The sequence below is a fragment of the Eulemur rufifrons genome, chromosome 2, assembly GCF_041146395.1.
Source record: "Eulemur rufifrons isolate Redbay chromosome 2, OSU_ERuf_1, whole genome shotgun sequence".
Classification (NCBI taxonomy): Eukaryota; Metazoa; Chordata; class Mammalia; order Primates; family Lemuridae; genus Eulemur; species Eulemur rufifrons.
This window is the reverse complement of record NC_090984.1, coordinates 31,276,713-31,296,504: the sequence shown is the minus strand read 5'-3', so window position 1 is coordinate 31,296,504 and position 19,792 is coordinate 31,276,713. Positions and strand designations below refer to the sequence as shown.

Genomic DNA, 19,792 nt, shown 5'->3' with positions numbered 1-19,792 from the left:
GATAGTAATAGTATTTACCTCTACCACTATTGTGAAAATTAAATTAAAATACTGTAAAGCACTTAAAACAGTTTTTTCCACTTAATAAGCATTTAAAGAGTTCTTACCTTTTTGAGGGCTTGAGCTGTATTTGTTGGTGAGCATTTTGTAAACTGGAATTGCTTTAAGAATTAAAAAACCCACAAAATCTAATAATGGGTTGGAAAAGTTAATTAACCCAAAAATGGGGCCGGGCACGGTGGCTCACGCCTATAATCCTAGCACTCTGGGAGGCCGAGGTGGGCGGATTGTTTGAGCTCAGGAGTTCGAGACCAGCCTGAGCAAGAGCGAGACCCCCATCTCTACTAAAAATAGAAATTATATGGACAGCTAAAAATATATATAGAAAAAATTAGCCGGGCATGGTGGTGCATGCCTGTAGTCCCAGCTATTAGGGAGGCTGAGACAGGAGGATCCCTTGAGCTCAGGAGTTTGAGGTTGCTGTGAGCTAGGCTGACGCCATGGCACTCACTCTAGCCTGGGCAACAGAGTGAGACGCTGTCTCAAAAAAAAAAAAAAAAACCCAAAAATGGGTAATATAGTTTACTAAAATCAAAACTAACTGGTAATAAGATTGGTTTGATTAGCTAAAAGCCATCAAAATTGGCACTTTCTGACTTTAATAGCATCTTATTGATTTAAGTTAATCTTCATGTTGTGTTTGTTGCACCTTGGAGACAAAGAGAGGGGCATTGAAGAATTGGGAAGCTGAGGCATGTGAAATTTAAAACTAATTTATGGTATGCATGTAATTTCCTGTACATTGATATAACAGCTGCTGCTGTTAATCATCCCATCTGCTCTCTTTCACAGCCCAAGAGGCTTTGTTAATGCAGTAATAACAATGTGATTTGATTTATAGTTGAAAGAGCAGCCTATGATATGCATTTCAGAATCTGTAAACCAGTACTTGAATGGGAGAGACTGAAGTTAAAAGAATTATTAAAATAAACCTGAAGTCATTACTTTAAGACTGACAACCAGCTTGTGTAGGTTCTGATTCTTAAAACTACTAAGACTTTATCTTCTTTCTGCCTCTTACTTCGTGGGCCTGTAAATAACAAGGTCTAAAACTCTAAATATATTATCTGCATCTTTGACTTGGATTAAATCCAGATGTGTATCTTTGTAGTTAAAACCTTCTTAGTTTTAGGATAGGATTAATTTTTCCTTAATAAAACAAGAGATTGAATTGAAGCCATTCCTTTGGCTCTCCTAACTGTTAAAATTATAATGTTCAAAAAAAGACTATAAATGGCATATAAATTTTTACAACTCATTTGACCTCACTTATCTTGTTTGTAAACTTCTAAACCTGAGTGATTAGAATTGAAGCAAGTTCTGTTATTTTCCTGCCCTGGAGTTCTTACATGCTCATCTCTCTTTAGCAGTATGCAAGGACCACAATTAGATTTGCCCTCTAAATAAAAAGGAAGACTGTGGAGGGTTTTCAGGTGCTGAGAGAAAAGAGGAAAACATAAATAAATGATATCCTCAGTTCATATTTTGGCCAACTCTGGCAACTTCTTTTGATGATATATCAGATGATTACAATTTTTCCCAATTACTCTTATTCTTGAATTGAAACCCTAATGATTATAGAAATGTCTGGGAAAAATGAAATAGAATAAAGAAGGAATAGCAAGGGACTTGAAAAGTGATATGTTGATAATTCTTTGATTAGTCAAGAATTTACATATGTCTACTGGTGTTAAAGATTAATGAACAATATAAGTTTTATTGATATTCAAAAGTCTTGTTTAGTAGTTAGCTCCTCATAGTGTTTTATAGACTAGGGAGAGTTATATAAATATAAGTTATGTAGTAGCATTTAGGCAGGAAAGGACCTGGTCCTTTTAGAATCCAACCCTAAATCTGTAATCAATGTAACATGTTCTGAGTGGGGGAGGCAAATCAGCTTTTTAAAAAAAATGTGATAAAAAATACATAACAGGCAGATGTGGTGGCTCACACCTGTAATTCCCAGCACTTTGAGAGTCTGAGACGGCGATTGCTTGAGGCCAGGAGTTCGAGACTGGCCTAGACAACATAGACCCCATCTCTATGGAAAAAAAAAAAAAATCTAAAAATTGGCTAGGTGTGGTGGCATGCTTCTGTAGTCCCAGCTACTCAGGAGGCTAAGGCTACAGTGAGCTGTGATTGGCCAGTGCACTCTAGCCTGGGCAACAGAGGGAGACCCTGTCTCTAAAAAAATAACAACAACAAAACCACAAAAATTTACCAGCTTTATCATTCTTAAGTGAACGGTGCATTAGTGTTGAGTATATTCACATTGTTGTGAAACAGCTCCTAGAATTTTCATCTTGCATATCTGAAACTCTCTAGCCATTAAATAATAGTTCCTCTTTTTACCCTCCTCCCCAGCCTCTGGTAATCACCATTCTAATATTCTGTTTCTGTGAATTTGACTACTTTAGATACCTCATGTAAGTAAAATCATGCAGTATTTATCCTTCTGTGACTGGCCTATTTCACTTAGCATAATGTTCTCAAGGTTCATCCATGTTGTAGCATGTGACGAGATGTCCTTCCTTTTTATGGCTGAATAATAATGTATATACCACATTTTGTTTATTAATCTGCCAGTGGACATTTGGGTTGCTTTTACTTCTTGGGTATTGTGAATAGTACTGCTACGAACATGGGTGTGCAAATATCTCTTCAAGACCCTGCTTTTAATTCTTTTGCATATATACACAGAAGTCAGATTCCTGGATCATGTGGTAGTTCTGTTATATTTTCAGTTTTTGAAGAACTTCCATATAGCTTTTCATAGTGGTTGCACCATTTTACAATACCACCTCAGCTCTTTTTAAAACCAGTTTAATGAGGATAGGTTGGTTAATGGATATGAAGCTATGGTTAGATGGGAGGAATGTGTTCTGATGATCTGCAGCACTGAAGAGTGAATATGGTTATCTAAATATATTGTATATTTTCAAAAAGCTGGGCGAGAGGATTTTTTTTTTTTTTTTTTTTTTTTGAGGCAGGGTCTCGCTCTGTCACCCAAAGCTAGAGTGCAGTGGCATCATTATAGCTCCTGTAACCTCAAACTCCTGGGCTCAAGCCATCCTCCCACCTTGGCCTCCCAAATGCTAAGATTACAGATGTGAGCCATTGCTCCTGGCCTAGAATAGAGGATTTTGAATGTTCATAACACAAATGATAAATGTTTGAGGTGATGGATATGCTAATTACTCTGATCATTACATATTGTATACATGTATTAAAATATCACAACTCCATAGTATGTATAATTACTACATGTGAACTAAACATAAAAGGAAAAATTAAAAATTTTTTAAATTTAAAAAAGAGTAATGCTTGCTATCGGTTTTCTGTAGAGACCATTTATAAAGTTTTTAAAGTTTCCTTCTATTCCTGTTTCGACAAGAATTTTTAAATAAAAGACTTTTTTTGGAGACAGGGTCTCACTCTGTTGCACGGGCTAGAGTGCCGTGGCGTCAGCCTAGCTCACAGCAACCTCAAACTCCTGGGCTCCAGTGTTTCTCCTGCCTCAGCCTCCCAAGTAGCTGGGACTACAGGCGTGCGCCACCATGCCAGGTTAATTTTTCTATTTTTAGTAGAGACAGGGTCTCGCTCTTGCTCAGGCTGGTCTCAAACTCCTGAGCTCAGGCCATCCTCCTGCTTCAGCCTCCCAGCATGCTAGGATTACAGGTGTGAGCCACTGCGCCCGGCCTTAAAGACTATTGAATTTTATCAATATTTGACATTTCTTGGTCATGTGATTTCTGTCCTTTATTCTGTTATGTGGTGAATTATGTTTATGATCATTTTGTGGGTTTTTTTTGAGACACAGTCTCACTGTTGCCCAGGTTGGAGTGCAGTTGGCCTTATCGTAGCTCACTGCACCCTCAAACTCCTGGCCTCAAGCAATCCTCCTGCTTCAGCCTCCCAAAGTGCTAAGATTACAGGTGTGAGCCACAGCACCCAGCCAGTTTATTATTTTTTTAATGTTGCTTTACTGGAATCTCAACATGGTTATGATACATTGTCTTTTTTTTGTATTTTTTTATTGATACAGTTGTACATATTTTGGGGGTACATGTGCTATTTTAATACTTGTGTACAATATGTAATGATCAAGCCAGGGTAATTGGGATATCCATCACCTCAAACGTTTATCCTTTCTTTGTGTTGGGAACATTACAATTCTTCTCTTCCAGCTGTTTTGTAATATACAATAAATTATTATTAACTATAATTTCCCTACTGTACTATTGAATACTAGAACTTATTCTTTCTATCTAAATGTATTTTTGTACTCATTAACCAACTTTATCCCCACCCTCTTCCCTCCACAGCCTCTGGTAACTACCATTCTACTCTCTACCTCCATGAGTTGTACTTTTTTAGCTCCCACATATGAGTTAGCATTATTTGTCTTTCTCTGCCTGGCTTATTTCATTTAAGGTAATGACCTCCAGTTCCATCCATGTTGCTGCAAATGACAGGATTTTATTCTTTTTATTTATTTATTTTTATTTATTTATATATTTTTGAGACAGAGTCTCAAACTCTGTTGTCTGGGCAAGAGTACCATGACGTCAGCCTAGCTCACAGCAACCTCAAACTCCTGGGCTCAGGCAATCCTCCTGCCTCAGTCTCCTGGGTAGCTGGGACTAGAGGCGTGTGCCACCATGCCCAGCTAAGGGACAGCTAATGTTAAAACGCAGATTGCTGAGTCTCAAGCCTAGATTTCTGACTTTGGGGCCTGGGATGAGATCTGAGATTCTATTTTTAGTCTCATTCTTGCTCAGGCTGGTCTTGAACTCCTGAGCTCAAGGAATCCTCCTGCCTTGGCCTCCCAGAATGCTAGGATTACAGGCATGAGCCACCTCACCTGGCCAATTTCATTCTTTTTAATGGCTGAATAATATTCCATTGTGTATATGTACCACATTTGTTTTTATTCATTCATCCATTGATGGATACTGAGGTTAATTCCATCTTGGCTATTGTGAATGGTGCTAAAATAAACATGGTAGTGCAAATAGCTTTTCAATGCACTGATTTTCTTTCTTTTAGAATATACCCAGCAGTGGGATTGCTAGATCATATGGTAGTTCTATTTTTAGTTTTTTGAGGAACCTGCATACTGTTTTCCACAATGGCTGCACTACTTTGCATTTCCACTCACAGTATATGAGTGTTCTCTTTTCTCCCCAACCTCACCAGCGTTTGTTATTTTTTGTCTTTTTGATAATATATTCTTTTTGTATACATTGCTGAATTTAGATTGCTGATAGTTTTCTTCAGAACTTTTACATCTGTGTTCATAAGATAAACCTGTAGTTTTTCTGTCTGATGAGACCTTATAAAGTTTTAGGATTGAGATTATATGGTGCTTTGTCTTTTTCTCTTCTTTCAAGAGTGTTTGTAGGATTGGAATGATCTGTTTTTGTTTTTGAAACCAGGTCTCACTCTGTCGCCCAGGCTGGAGTGCAGTGGCGTCATCATAGCTCACTGCAGCCTCAAACTCCTGGGCTCAAGTGATCCTCCTGCCTCAGCCTCCCGAGCAGCTGGAACTATAGGCACATGCCACCAAGCCCAGCTAATTTTTCTATTTTTTTTTTTTTTTTTTGGTCAGGGGAGGGGGAGGCAGAAGAGAGTGTGTGTCTCACTCTTGCTTAGGCTGGTCTTGAACTCCAGGCCTCATGCAATCCTCCTAACTAGGCCTCCCAAAGTGCTACGGTTACAGGTGTGAACCACCATGCCCGGCCAATAGATTCATTGGTTTCTTGATCATTGAATTGTACCAGCAGTTAACTTAGCTTCAGAGTTATAGAGGAAAAGCTAATAATAGTAGTTATATAGCACTACTTTTAGACTAAGGGGAGAAGACTTTTAAAAATGACTGATAACCCAACTGAAAATTTATTTAAAATTAGAATTTGGGGCTTATGAGTAAAACAACAAGGCCAGGTGCGGTGGCTCACGCCTGTAATCTTAACACTCTGGGAGGCCGAGGCGGGTGGATCGCTCAAGGTCAGGAGTTCAAGACCAGCCTGAGCAAGAGCGAGACCCCGTCTCTACTAAAAATAGAAAGAAATTATCTGGCCAACTAAAAAATATATATAGAAAAAAATTAGCTGGGCATGGTGGCGCATGCCTGTAGTTCCAGCTACTCGGGAGGCTGAGGCAGTAGGATTGCTTGAGCCCAGGAATTTGAGGTTGCTGTGAGCTAGGCTGACGCCACACACTCTGGGCAACAGAGCAAGACTCTGTCTCAAAAAAAAAAAAAGAAAAGAAAAACAACAAAGGTCTCAGTTGTGGTTTCTGGAGGGAGTTGCTGCCCCTTTGCTTACTCAGGTTGTAAGCAGCTCTGATAATGTGGCCATTTGCAGTTCATTAGGTTAGAAGGGGAAAGAAGAAAAAGAACACTCTAATTTCTCTCCCTTCATCCTCAAAGCTTCTCAACTCTCTTAAGTAACTTTTGGCATAAATAAATCATGAATAGTTGATAGTTGCCAGACCAAGTAGCCATAAGTATCTCATCTTCAGGAAAAGCTGTTGCTCAACTTTTTCTGGCTTATTCTTTTGCTTAGTCAGATGGACAGCTGTGGCTTCATTCTGCTTTCAGAGCAGATTTGAACTGGGTTTGCTTTTTCAGCTTAGAAGGTAATCCACCCATTAGTACTCTAATCCTTCTGCAGTTTTCTGGGCCCTTCTAAGTTCTGTTAGTTTGAGACCCAAAAAGTTTATGGAAATTACATCAGAGAATTCAGGAGAACATCTGTAGTTAAATTTTGGGAGATTGTGAGGTCTCTAATGGCCTTGCTCGTGGTTTTCCTTAACTAGGTCAATGGTCAGCTTCATGCTCACTTTCCCCACCCTTCCAGCCTTCCCTTTTCCATTTTCATTAGTCCCTCTACTCTTTATATCAAAAGTTCTTTACCTTTTTGAGTGTTGTGGGCCCATTGGCAGGCCAGTAAAGGCTGTGGATACATTTCCAGAATAATGTTTTTAAATATATAAAATACATAAGATTACAAAGGAAACCAATTATATTGAAAATCAATTGTCAACACATTAAAACAATTTTGTATTAGTAACATACTTTTTAATGCTTTAAGTAAGATCTAGAAATAGGTATGATATTACCATAATTTTTAAATTACCATACTATGAAATTACCATGATTTTAAATAGGAATGAGCATAAATAATACTTTGAGATCTATAACAGCTATAATATATAAAATATCTAATATCTGTTAGTTTTAGTCTCAGGTACTGCTATTGCTCTTATGGTTTGTTGCCGATCTTTCTGATTAAAGGCAGTGTTGAATTTCAGTTAGAAGTTAGTGAAAATGAAATTGTAACTTTATTCCCATCCAAGTTCATAGACCACCCCCTGAAATCTATGGCTTATGGACCCCAAGATAAGAACCCCTAGTTTAACTCCTTAAGCTATGAGAGGGAGTAATATTGTGAAATAATTTGGGTTAATCAATGTTAACCCAGTTTGTAGAGTAGGATGCACCCTATTCCCAATTCCAGTAGACACTGAATGTCTACTATCCCAAGCACAGGTGCTTTTAGTGCATCTGTGCCAGTTTGAAACATGGTGGTAGGAGAGGAGCCACTGCCTGTGGTAGGCAGAGTAATGCTCCCACTTCCCTGCAAAGATGTCCATGTCCTAATCGTGGAACTAGTAAATAGGTTATGTGGCAAGGGGGAGTTAAGGTTGAAGATGGAATTAAGGTTGCCAATCAGCTGACCTTAAGGAAATTAGGCCTGGTATGGTGGCTCATACCTGTAATCCCACCACTTTGGAGGCTAAAGCAGGAGGATCACTTCAGGTCAGGAGTTTGAGAGCAGCCTGGGCAACATAGTGACACCCCCATCTCTACAAAAAATAAAAAATTTTTTAAGTTAGCTAGTGTGTAGTGGTGTGTAGTCCTAGCTACTCAGGAGGCTAAGACTGGAGGATTGCTTGAGCCCAGGAGTTCAAGGTTACAGTGAGCTATAATTGTGCCACTGCCACTCCAGCTTGAGTGACAGAGCAAGACCCTGTCTCTAAAAATATAAATAAATAAATTCTTTTTTAAAAGATAGGGAAATTATCCCGGGTTATCTGGGTGGGACTAGTGTAAAATCACAGGAATCCTTAAAAGTGTAAGAGAGACTATGGAAGATGGTTACAGGAGAAAGGCACAGAGAGATGAAAAATGCTGGCTTTGAAGTTGGAGAAAGTGGGCCGTGAGCCAAGGAACGGCCTCAGGAAAGGGCAAGGAAACAGAGTCTCCCCTAGAACCTCCAGAAAGGAACACAACGCTACTGACATCTTGATTTTAGCCCAGAAACCTGTATTGGACTTCTACAGGACTATAATATAATGATATTGTATTGTTTAAACTGTTAAATTTTTGATAACTTATTACAGCAGCAATAGAAAACTAATACACTGAGCTACAATGACGCCACTGCACTCTACCCAGGGTGACAGAGCAAGACTCTATCTCAAAAAAAAAAAAAAAAGAAGAAAACTAATACATTGCCCCACTTTGTTCATTTCTTCCTATAAGTAAAGATGGCCAAAGGAGCAGCATTTCATGCCAAGTCCTTCATTTAAAGACTACGTGGCTGTCCTGTCATCTGTGTTTAGCTCCTAGGATTGACTGATTCCTAGTTGTCCTTATCTTGTTATATTAATGTGATCACACAACTTCTTGGTTCTGTCTTGCTTTACTAAAGTATCCTAATTTTCCTTCAAAATATGAGTACTGTAGTCCTCCAGAAGCAATGTTACTTTAGCATTTAATTTGGGTTTGACCTCTAAATGCAGTTAAGAGTTTTAACAGTAGCTCCCCTTTTGAGATCCCTTGATTGTAATGTAAGGGTTCTGCATGGAGCATGAGGAAGAATCACAACTGGTTAACCTAAGGGGAAGCTGCCCGGAATCAAGTAGTACTTTTCAATAGTGAATGGCTATCAGTTCTGAGGGGCCGCAACCCCACGTCTATCCTTCCCTGAGCTAAGAAAATTGTGTTAGTGGCCTGGGCCTAATGGGTTGAGGCTGGTAATTGTCAAGAAATACCTGTTTGTTTTTAACAAAAGTACCCTTGTTGCTAGCAGATCTATTTCCTCTCTGTGAATTAGTATTAGTCTGTGTGTTCTTATAAACAGAAGCACTTGAACTTTTAAACAGGCTTATCAGTGGAACCACCTGCTAGAATTAACAGCCAAAGGGAGTAAGCAAGCGTTGGATTCTATCTGCTAAAAAATGAAAGAATGCTTCTTTATATTAAAAGGGGGAGGGGTAAGTAGGCAAGGCAGTTCTTTGGCTTTATTTACTATATAACAAACATAGTATTTACATTAGTATTAGGGTTTTTTAATCTGTAGCCTAGAAATTTAGCCCCTTTCAAACAGATGGATAGCTGTATAACTTACTGACTACTAAAAGGTTTTTAAAACATGGATTATAAAGCAAGGCTTATTTTTAGTATTGATTTTTGCCACAGTGTAGTCATGGTGTTTCCTCCTTCCCACAAAGTAAGTTCTTTATAAAATTTTAACTATTGATTCAAAATTTGCTTTCTAATATAAATTGTACTTTAATACTAATTAAAAATTAGCTTTTTAACCCTAGACATAGCATATGAAATGTGTTGTTACAATGCCCAAGTGGGTATATATTTTGATGACAGGCTATTACTGTAGACTCTAGTCTCATGGAAGACTTGTTTTCTGTTAACAGACCTGTGTGCATATGGGATACTATGAACACGAATCCATTTCTTCTTTTTAAAAGTGGTTCTACTTAGTTTTTTTAAAATCTGATTTTAAGTATAACTTGAGAATATTATGCCTCAAAGACCAACTGTATTAAGTCATGGGGGTTCAAATGACCAGTAAACATGTGGAAACAAATTTTCACCAGTCAACCTAGTGAAGATTTTTAAAAAGAGAATGCTTAATGTTGCTATGGATGCAGCACTCTTATAGACTTCTGGGGGTTATGTAAGTTGGTGGTTTTTCTGGAAGGCAGCTTAGAGCCTTTGAAAATTTTATGTCCACTGATTCTACTTAAGAATCTATCCCAAGAAAATAATCAGATGTGGATTTATATGAAGGATGGACATCACAGCACTATTTGGTGAAACCTGGAATCTATCTAAGTGTCCAGCCTTAGGGAAATGATTATGTTGTGGTATACCCATATGATGGAGAGTTACGTAACTAAAAAGGGGATTTTTGACAATTCTTAATGACATGAGAATGCTCAGATGGTAGAGTGGGAAAAACAGGTTACAGAGTTTTACAAACCTAGATTAATTTTGTGAAAGAAGTACAGAGGATAGATTAGGTTGGTAAGTATAGTCATCAGTTTATGTTCAGCTCTCTTAAGAACTCAGCCATGTGTGGTTTTTGGGATTGAGTCCCAGAGGATACCAGTGTTCTGTTCTCACAGGTGTTTGTTATTTAGCTTAATAAGGGAGCACAAGTCTTTGTTTTAAACACAGTTTGGCTTTTGAAGGAGGTTGGGTAGAGGAAGAGAGACAGGTATTAGTGCTCAGGTTTTCACTGCAATATCCCATTCATCTGAATCCGTCTTTTCTGATTAGTAGAGGGAAAAACAGACTGCTCTTCTAACACTGCTCCAGAAAATGTTCTTAGGCATTAACCTTCCAGGTTTAGGTTGTAGGTCAGAAATGAAAAGCTGGCTTATTCGTCTTCATATCACAGGAATGGGTCCTTCTAGGCATTTTTAAAAATAGCTAAATTCTAACCTATGCCTTTCTGTTGCTTTTGTCCCTTTTGTGAGCTACTAGATTACATTTGTACACATATATTCTAATGTATACTGGGTTTTAATCTCTCCTAGGATCTCCATCTGGAGATGACTGTTGTCAGTTGAAAGTGAATTAAAATAAATCAAGTGGCTTCAGATGAAATTGCTATACTGTAAGAGAGTGTAGGAAGGAAGTGCTTGTGGAGGAAGATGGTTGGCGATGCGTGAGGCAAAAGGGAAATGCTGGTTTTATTTTTACCCTGTTTTTTTGTCTTTTGTCTCTCTGCAGTGATTTTTAAATTTTGATTTTTAAGATTGTGGAAGCAGCTAGAGGACAGGACCGCTGTCTCTATCAGAATTGGTATAACATTTAAGCGTATACAACTAAGTGTTCATTAAACTTTATTAGCATAGAATAGTTCCAGTAGAAGCATTGTTTGCTAATATAAATCTAAACATTGGTCACAGTTTCTTTCCTAAGTGTGGCCCCAATATTGGAATGAAGATGTTTACAGGGCAAATTTAGAGTGCCCAAATAGATCTATCGTTTCACTTTGTTCTATTGGGTCAGAAAAGGTCTGTGTCCAAGGAACAAACTCCCTCAGATTTGTTAAGGAAATGTTTCATAAAAGGTTCTTTAAGTCAAGTCTTGTAACTGATTTGCCCTTAGGGTCTGACTTCAAAACCCTGTAATACCACACCATGGCTTTTGAAGCCAGATTCCCAGCTTTCTGTTCATGTTCTGCACAATCCGGCTTTGTTCACTCTGGTCTGGGGACCCACCCTACCTTTGTTTGTGGCTGATCACTGAGCTTTTTAGAAGGGCCATGGACTGACTGAATTTTCACCATGTGCCCACTAGGCTAAGCATGACTGATTTTTATTCTCTTAGCCTGACAATATGGTGTGGTGGAAAATTGTGTCTGTGTGAGTTAAGGACGATAAGTTGTATTTATAAACAGCATTAAGATATAAAGTCATATACCCTCTTTTGCATGTCAGGTGGGTCAATAATATCCACACAACTGGGCTTCAGTTAACCGTTTAGCCAAGGCCAGAAAGTAAGCTAAGGGCAGAGTTTAAAATCTGGACTCCGGTATGGTATCCTGGTCACTAGAATGTGCCCCATCAGCATTTGAAAGAACAAAGGTCATCAACTGAGAAGGAAGAACACATTTCGACAGGTTCTTTTGAAAATTATCTGTGTGTACACATACCCGTGTTGGTATCATGTGCTTTGGAGTAGGGCATTTCAGCAGTGCTATGGTGTTAGAAATTAACCCTAAAATGTATGAACTTATTTAGCTCTGTGGTCAGTTACTTACAGTACTAATAATGATTTGCTGCTTATTGAAGTGGTTGACCAGTGGCAACTGAGGGATGTATTAAATGTCACTTTCTAGGCAGGTTGGTTTTGTTTTTAATGGTACTGTTTTATTCAGAGTATCTCTTTGTTTTCAGAGTAAGCCCCAGTCTCCAAAGAGAACTACATCCCTTCTTCCTATCAACAATGGCTCCAAAGAAAATGGGATCCATGAGGAACAAGACCAGGAGCCACAGGACCTCTTTGCAGGCAAGTATGGACTCAAAACTTGTTCTAGGAACCTTCTAAATGGTTTTGTTAAGTTGCTTAATTAAAGTCAAAACCAAAATTAAAAAGTATTGGAAATATAACTTTATGTGAGATACTATTGGGGAGGATTCCAAAGCATGTAAAATACAGGCCCTACCATCAAGAGTCTTAGAGGTTTAGGGAGTAAGACATAGATACACAGTTATTTAAGAATATGAGTTGAATAAACTATTAAACAGTAATAGAAATGTAGCCAAAGGAATGATAGAAATGCTAAGTCACAGGAGCTCAGAGGCGTATGAGATCACTGATGAAAATAGTAGCTTTAGACATTTTTGACCAAGACAGGGGGATGAGAAGAGTAGTGGGCAGGGGGGTTAAAGTAGGGAGGTTAAAAAAAAAAAGGCTCTGGTCTAGAGTGATCTTGGAAGACTTCCTAGAAGAAGCAGGATTTATGTAGGAGAAAAAGAAAAGGGGTCCAAATGGTGGGACAGAAGTATAAACAAGTTTGAGGGACAGTCAGTAAAGTTGGTGGGCCAAAGTAGGTGTTCTGAGAGAAGCCATGAAAGATAAAGCTGGAAATGTAGTTTGGGAACAGGTTTGGGAGGACTTTAATAATTAGAGTTTGAATTTTCATCCTAATGCCAATTAAGAGCCATTGGCAGTTTTGCATAAGGATTTTTTTTTTTTTTTTTTTTTGAGACAGAGTCTCACTCTGTTGCCCAGGCTAGAGTGAGTGCCATGGCGTCAGCCTAGCTCACAGCAACCTCAAACTCCTGAGCTCAAGGGATCCTCCTGTCTCAGCCTCCCGAGTAGCTGGGACTACAGGCATGTGCCACCATGCCCGGCTAATTTTTTCTATATATATTTTTAGCTGTCTATATAATTTCTTTCTATTTTTAGTAGAGATGGGGTCTCGCTCTTGCTCAGGCTGGTCTCGAACTCCTGAGCTCAAACGATCCGCCCACCTCGGCCTCCCAGAGTGCTAGGATTACAGGCGTGAGCCACCGCGCCTGGCCTGCATAAGGATTGTGATATGGGCAAAGGAATGTTTTAGGAAGACTGATCTAGTGGAATTATTGTATTAAATGAGTTGCATTGGGCAAAGACGAGAAACTTTAGAAGGCAATTACAAAGTTCAAGAGTGAAATGGCAGGCTGGGTGCATTGGCTCATGCCTATAATCCCAGCATTTTGGGAGGCCAAGATGGGAGGATCGCTTGAGCCCAGGAGTTCAAGACCAGCCTAAGCAACATAGCAAGACCCCCTTCTCTACAAAAAATAGGAACATTAGCTGGGCATGGTGGCTCACCTGTAGTCCTAGCTACTGAGGAGGCTGAGGCGGTAGGGTCACTTGAGTCCAGGAGTTTGAGGTTGCAGTGAGCTGCAACAGGTGTCACTGCTCAGGTGACAGAGTGAGACCGTGTTTCCAAAAAAAAAAAAAAAAAATGAAATGGCAAAGACTGAACATAATATGATAGAAGTGGAAAGGAAAGGTGAAAACTTTTCAAGAGAAATCAACCCAATCTGGGGTTCATGATTGGATATAATAGGTGTCAAAAACATGGAAATTGAAGACTGGGTTAAAGCTTTCAAGTCCAAGGATTGAGAAGAAAATGGTACCATTTTTAGAACTATACTCTAAACAAGAAACTGGCTATGAGAGAAAAGTTAGTTTGGGTTTTAGGTATTTTAAATTTGAAATACAAAGGAAAATACCCAAGAGGTGATTTTTAACTGTGGTATTCTACCTGGGGAAAGAGAAAAGAACTGAAGACATGGGAATCATCTTCCTAGAGGTGACAGTTGAAACTGCCATGTAGTGAAGTCCTCAAAGATGAGAAAGGTGGGGAAGGGGAGAGATAAGATCTTGGGTGGAGAACTGGGAGCTGGGGCCACCTTGGCTTTCTCCCTGGATGAGGGGCGGTTGCCCTCTAAGCCCCATTAAAAAAAAAAAAAAAAAAAGATCTTGGGTGGAGGGTAAGATCTTGGGAGGACTCTCACATTAGAACTCTGGTAGGAAATTTAAAAGACATGAAAAGAAAGAAATTAGAGGAAGGAATATAAAGATTTAGAAGATTTTCCACTTCTTTCATCCCTGAAACTTAAATACACACTGTTCATTTCTGGTAGTGATTATTTTTTGGATAAAATTTCTGTAGGAGAAATGATATGAATGCAGATAATGAATTCTCTTTAGTTTCATGGCAGATTGAAAAGTTACATTTCTGTCTTTAGGGTCTTAACATTTATATCATCTTTCTTATTTATAAGAAGACTTGAAATCTTAGTGAACAGAGTTACTCTCTTGATTGGGTTTTATGCACGTGAACATGTAGGAAATCTTTATTAGGGACATATTTATTAGTAATGACAATTCTGATTAACTTCATTCTCCTACTAGTTTCATACACAGCCAATACCTGCCTCGCTACCAAGAAAGGAACATAAGGTATCTCTAGAAAGAGTAGCTTCTCAGATGTTTTAAATATTGACTGTGGAAATTTAAATGTTCTGATTTTATTTTTTAAATAATTAGTTTAGTGATGATCAGAGTCTCTGATGGAGCCCAAAGGCTTTTCTGTTATTCTTATCAGAAGTTCAAAGAAAAAAAGCATGTCTTAATGTAACTTTTGGCATCTTTGTCACATGAATTTTCATAGAAAATGCACAGCTCGGCCGGGCGCGGTGGCTCACGCCTGTAATCCTAGCACTCTGGGAGGCCGAGGTGGGCGGATCGTTTGAGCTCAGGAGTTCGAGACCAGCCTGAGCAAGAGCGAGACCCCACCTCTACTAAAAATAGAAAGAAATTATATGGACAGCTAAAAATATATATAGAAAAAATTAGCCGGGCATGGTGGCGCATGCCTGTAGTCCCAGCTACTTGGGAGGCTGAGACAGGAGGATCGCTTGAGCTCAGGAGTTTGAGGTTGCTGTGAGCTAGGCTGACGCCACGGCACTCACTCTAGCCTGGGCAACAGAGTGAGACTCTGTCTCAAAAAAAAAAAAAAAAAAGAAAATGCACAGCTCTTCAAAAATACTTTTAGTAGCATTCTAATAAGCCAAAGGTTTTAAATGACCAGTACCTCCTGTTTCCCAATACATTTATTAACTTATTTATTTATATGGGCCCCCGCATGATGTGACTGTCCTACACATACTTCAGCTGGTTGCTTATTTCAAAGACTCCTAACAACCTAACACATTCCTTATGTATACAGTTGACCATTGAACACCACGGGTTGGGGTGCTGACTCCTACACAGTTGAAAATCGTTGTATAGCTTTTGACTCCCCAAAAACTTTACTGACTTCTCTAAAACTCCTACTGTTGACCAGAAGCCTTACCAGTAACAAGAACAGTTGATAAACACTTACTTTGTATGTTATATGTATTATATACTACATTCTTATAATGAAGTAAGCTAGAGAAAAGAAAATGTTATTAAGAAAACCACAAGGAAGAGAAAATATACTTACTATTCATTAAGTGGAAGTGGATAATAAAGGTCTTCATCCTCATCATCTTCACATTGAGTAGGCTGAGGAAGAGGAGCGATTGGTCTTGCTGTCTGCGGCAGAAGAAAATCCTTGTATCAGTGGACATGTGCTATTCAAACCTGTGTTCAAGGATCAACTGTATTTTCTTTTATATTCCCACACCAGGATCAGATTATATTACCACCTCTCTTTCCTGATAGGGGTCAGATTTCATTTCTAACAGTGTGGCAACCTTTTTTGCAGACATGATTCACATTTAATGATTAGAACACTGATCTAGAACTCGATTATACCTTATAGCCCCCCACCTCTGGTTTCTTTTTAGCTCCAAATGAAAATCTAGAAAAGAAGAAGAAATAGCATTCTTTGCATTTCGTAAGACTAAAATTGAATACCTAGTGATCAGACCAAACACAAATGGCTATTTGGTTTTCTTTACTAAAAAGAAAAATATTTGAACTGTTTAGATTTAGAGCTTCTAGCTTCATTGCTCCCAAGTTGAAAGTACATTCTTTCTATTTGCATAAAAAATTTTAACGCCTAAAAATGGTGCATAATGCTATTTTAATAGTCCCCTCTCTGGAACACTTAGGGAATGCTCAACAGCATTTTCCCCAAATAGGCAAAGGCAGTTCTTAGGCACTATTTTTAAAAAACTATTTTGATTAGAAAGATTTTCAGATATCACACATCTTTTTACCCATTTGGGTAGCATATACTATTAATAAATATAATTGAATCTTTGCAAGGAAGTCTAAACTATAATTATGAACAATTCTTAAGCTCTGCTAAAATAACAGTGCTGTCCTCAAGTGTGACAAACTGCCCTTTCCCAAGTGTTGCTGTGTTTGTATCTTGGGTCCATTTTTTTCTATCTTAGAGTTTTCCTAACTCTTCCTTTGGTGTCATTTTTTGCTATCAGTGTGCCTGCCTCTTCTGTCCTATTGGTTTGTAAAACAGATAACTGAACTTACTCTTCTTTTACAAGCAATTATAACAAGAGTAAATAAGGTTTATATAAATATGGTTCTAATGGAATACTCCTAAGAGTAAAGTTAATTGACACTTATTTTGGTTGTTTAGTCTTTTTGCTTGGTCACTTGTTCTTGCCTAAATTCTAGATAGGAGAGTAGCCAAGTAGTTGTATTTGGAAAGGAGAGGGAGAGGTTGCTCTACTAAGCCTGTGCTAGAAGAACATTTCCCTTGCCATCCTCTCTTTTTATCTATGTAAAAATTTTATAGCTCTTGTTCTCTTAGTCTGAGAGCCTCTAACTATTGAGAGTGCTTGCTATTGTTCTTGCAAGTCTCTTAGCCTATAGAATTGAAGTTCAGCCCTCAAAGACTCATTATTGACTTTCATTTTAAAATATCAACTGTTTTAGATGCCACAGTGGAACTATCCCTGGACAGCACACAAAATAATCAGAAGAAGCTGCCGATCAAAACGCTCATTTCTCTTCCTCCACAGGAAGCCACAAATTCTTCTAAGCCCCAGCCAAGCTATGAGGAGGTGAGTGTCTATGCTATTGGTCTTGTTGCTTTGGATTTTTAGGACTGTGTGCTGCCAGTTTGAAGTTCAGTTGAATATGAACCTTGAGAAAATATTTATGACCCTTGAAGGAGACTTTTATGGTTAATGGACAGCTAGAACCAGTAAAGGACTCTTTCTTGGGCAGAGTATCTATTGCCCAGAGGACAGCACAAAGGCTTTAAATGGTCACTAATGATATTTGATGTCTAAAGCTCCCATATTCAGGAATATAGCCTCGCCTCACTCCCTCCTTAGCCTGCAAGAGGCAAGTCTTCCAAAATGTAGTAATTATTTCATTGTCAAAATAACATTTTAAGAGAATGGATGTAAGAAAGACTTGTAAGACTCTCCCAATTTAAAACTGTGGGAGTTGGTTCATTGGGATTGTTGGGAATTGACAGAGCTGAACAATCATACATAAAAGACTACATATTGATTTTATTAGATTGATATAAGCTTAATACAGGATGAAATTAATAGCTTTTTTGTATCAACTCATGATTTGTCATTTCTTTAAAAAGCTAGAGGAAGAGGAACAGGAGGACCAATTTGATTTGACAGTTGGTATAACTGATCCTGAAAAGATAGGTAAGTGTTCTTAGGACTCCTTGTGATGTTAGGATGTGGCTGTGGAAAGCGAAGGTAGATATTAATAATTTGGGGATGGCTACCTTTAGAGCTGAACCAACCAATGTGAAATACTTCATCAGGATCTTTCTATAAAAGTATATCCCTTGCTCTGCTAAGGCCAGAGACAACAGTTACCCAGTACTTTTTTTAGTTTTTTGTTGGCTTTAGGAAGAAAAATCAGACATCAAATACTAGTAGAATTCCTTTTTAAAAATGCAAACATTGGCTGGGCACAGTGGCTCATGCCTATAATCCCAGCGCTCTGGGAAAGGAGCGCTTGAGCTCAGGAGTTCAAGACCAACCTGAACAAAGCAAGACCTCGTCTCTACAAAAAGTAGAAACATTAGTTGGGTATAGTCGCATATGCCTATAGTCCCAGCTATTTGGGAGGCTGAGGCAGGAGGATCCCTTGAGCCCAGGAGTTTGAGGTTGCAGGGAGCTGTGATGACGCCATAGCACTCTAGCCAGGGCAACAGAGTGAAACTCTGCAAAAAATTTAAAAAAATTAAAATTTAAAAAACCCAGACATTTCCTTCTGCCTAGGAATTGATAAGACCATTTTAACTCTCTTTTGAGATCATAAATTCCATTTAAGTGCCCTAAAAATACATGTTCTAAAACTTTGGGACATTGAACTTATTTTTTTCCCTCAGTAAGTGTGACACTTTTATTATATATCATTTATCATGTACTCTTGATATTCTAATGAGGTGGGGAAGTCTGTATCTCTCTTTGGACCTAGGATGAATTGTGTTCACATTGAAATTAGATTTTCAAAAAGCATAATACTTAACTGTGGCCAGACTTGGATTTTTAGGATAGCATTCCCCTGTTGGGACGGTGGTTACTGAGTGGAGCACAATAGACCTCAATTTTCCTTGTTCCAGGTATAATTCCTTACAGAAAGGCAATATAGAGCTTGTCCTAAAGAGGGGTGGTGTTTATATGGGTAAGAGGACAAATTTAATGGTTAAGAGGAAAAACGTAATTTCTAACATTTTGTCTATTCAGAACTAGGGACAGGAACTAATTAGACTTTGTCCCAAAATGGTTGTCATAAAACTGTTAATTTTTACTTTTCCTGGACTAGTTCACTGGAAGGATATTTATGAGCATCTTACACAATCCTATCATCTAACAATAGAGGAAATTGAGGACCAGAAAGGAGATGACTTTCTTGTTGGGGCATAACATGGCCTATGGTAGAGCATAGACCAGAACTGTGGATTACATGTCTAGGATTTGCTCTTGCTTCTCTATTATTTATGAATATTCTATGAGCACATTAATTTTAAGCTAGTTACTAGCTGCTTTAAATCCTTGGTGGAATAAGACATATTATGAATGATACTAATTCTTTTAAAATGTAGTAAGTCATATTTGAACCAGGAGAGGGAGTGTATTAGTCTTTTAGGGCTGCTATTGCCAAGTACCACAAACTAGGTGGCTTAAAACAATAGGAATATATTCCCTTACAGTTCTGGAGGCCAGAAATATGAAATCATGATGTCGGCAGGCCCATTCTCCCTCTGAAGGCACTAGGGGAGGGCTGTTCCATGCCTCTCTCCTAACTTCTGGTAGCCTAAGCATCACTGCAATCTCTGCCTTCATTGTCACGTGGCATTCTTCCTAAGTGTGTTCACATTGTCTTCTCTCTACGCTTGCCTATATATGTGTCCAAATTTCCCTTTTTTTCTTTTTCAAAAAAAAAAAAAGTAAAAAATATTTTCCTTTTTTT

The 19,792-nt window shown here is 38.4% G+C and overlaps 1 protein-coding gene across 3 annotated transcripts in view; it reads left to right on the top strand.

The window, feature by feature from the left end:
- The window catches only part of SNX1 (sorting nexin 1), a 35,586-nt gene that overhangs the window by 2,018 nt on the left and 13,776 nt on the right, over positions 1 to 19,792 (top strand). For 2 of the 3 annotated variants that reach the window (XM_069482902.1, XM_069482893.1), the window contains exons 2-4: positions 12,283 to 12,394; positions 17,276 to 17,403; positions 17,946 to 18,012. In XM_069482902.1, coding sequence (XP_069339003.1) covers positions 12,283 to 12,394; positions 17,276 to 17,403; positions 17,946 to 18,012 — 307 coding nt within the window. The remainder of the gene's footprint in view (positions 1 to 12,282; positions 12,395 to 17,275; positions 17,404 to 17,945; positions 18,013 to 19,792) is intronic. The other variant, XM_069482912.1, reaches the window with a different exon arrangement.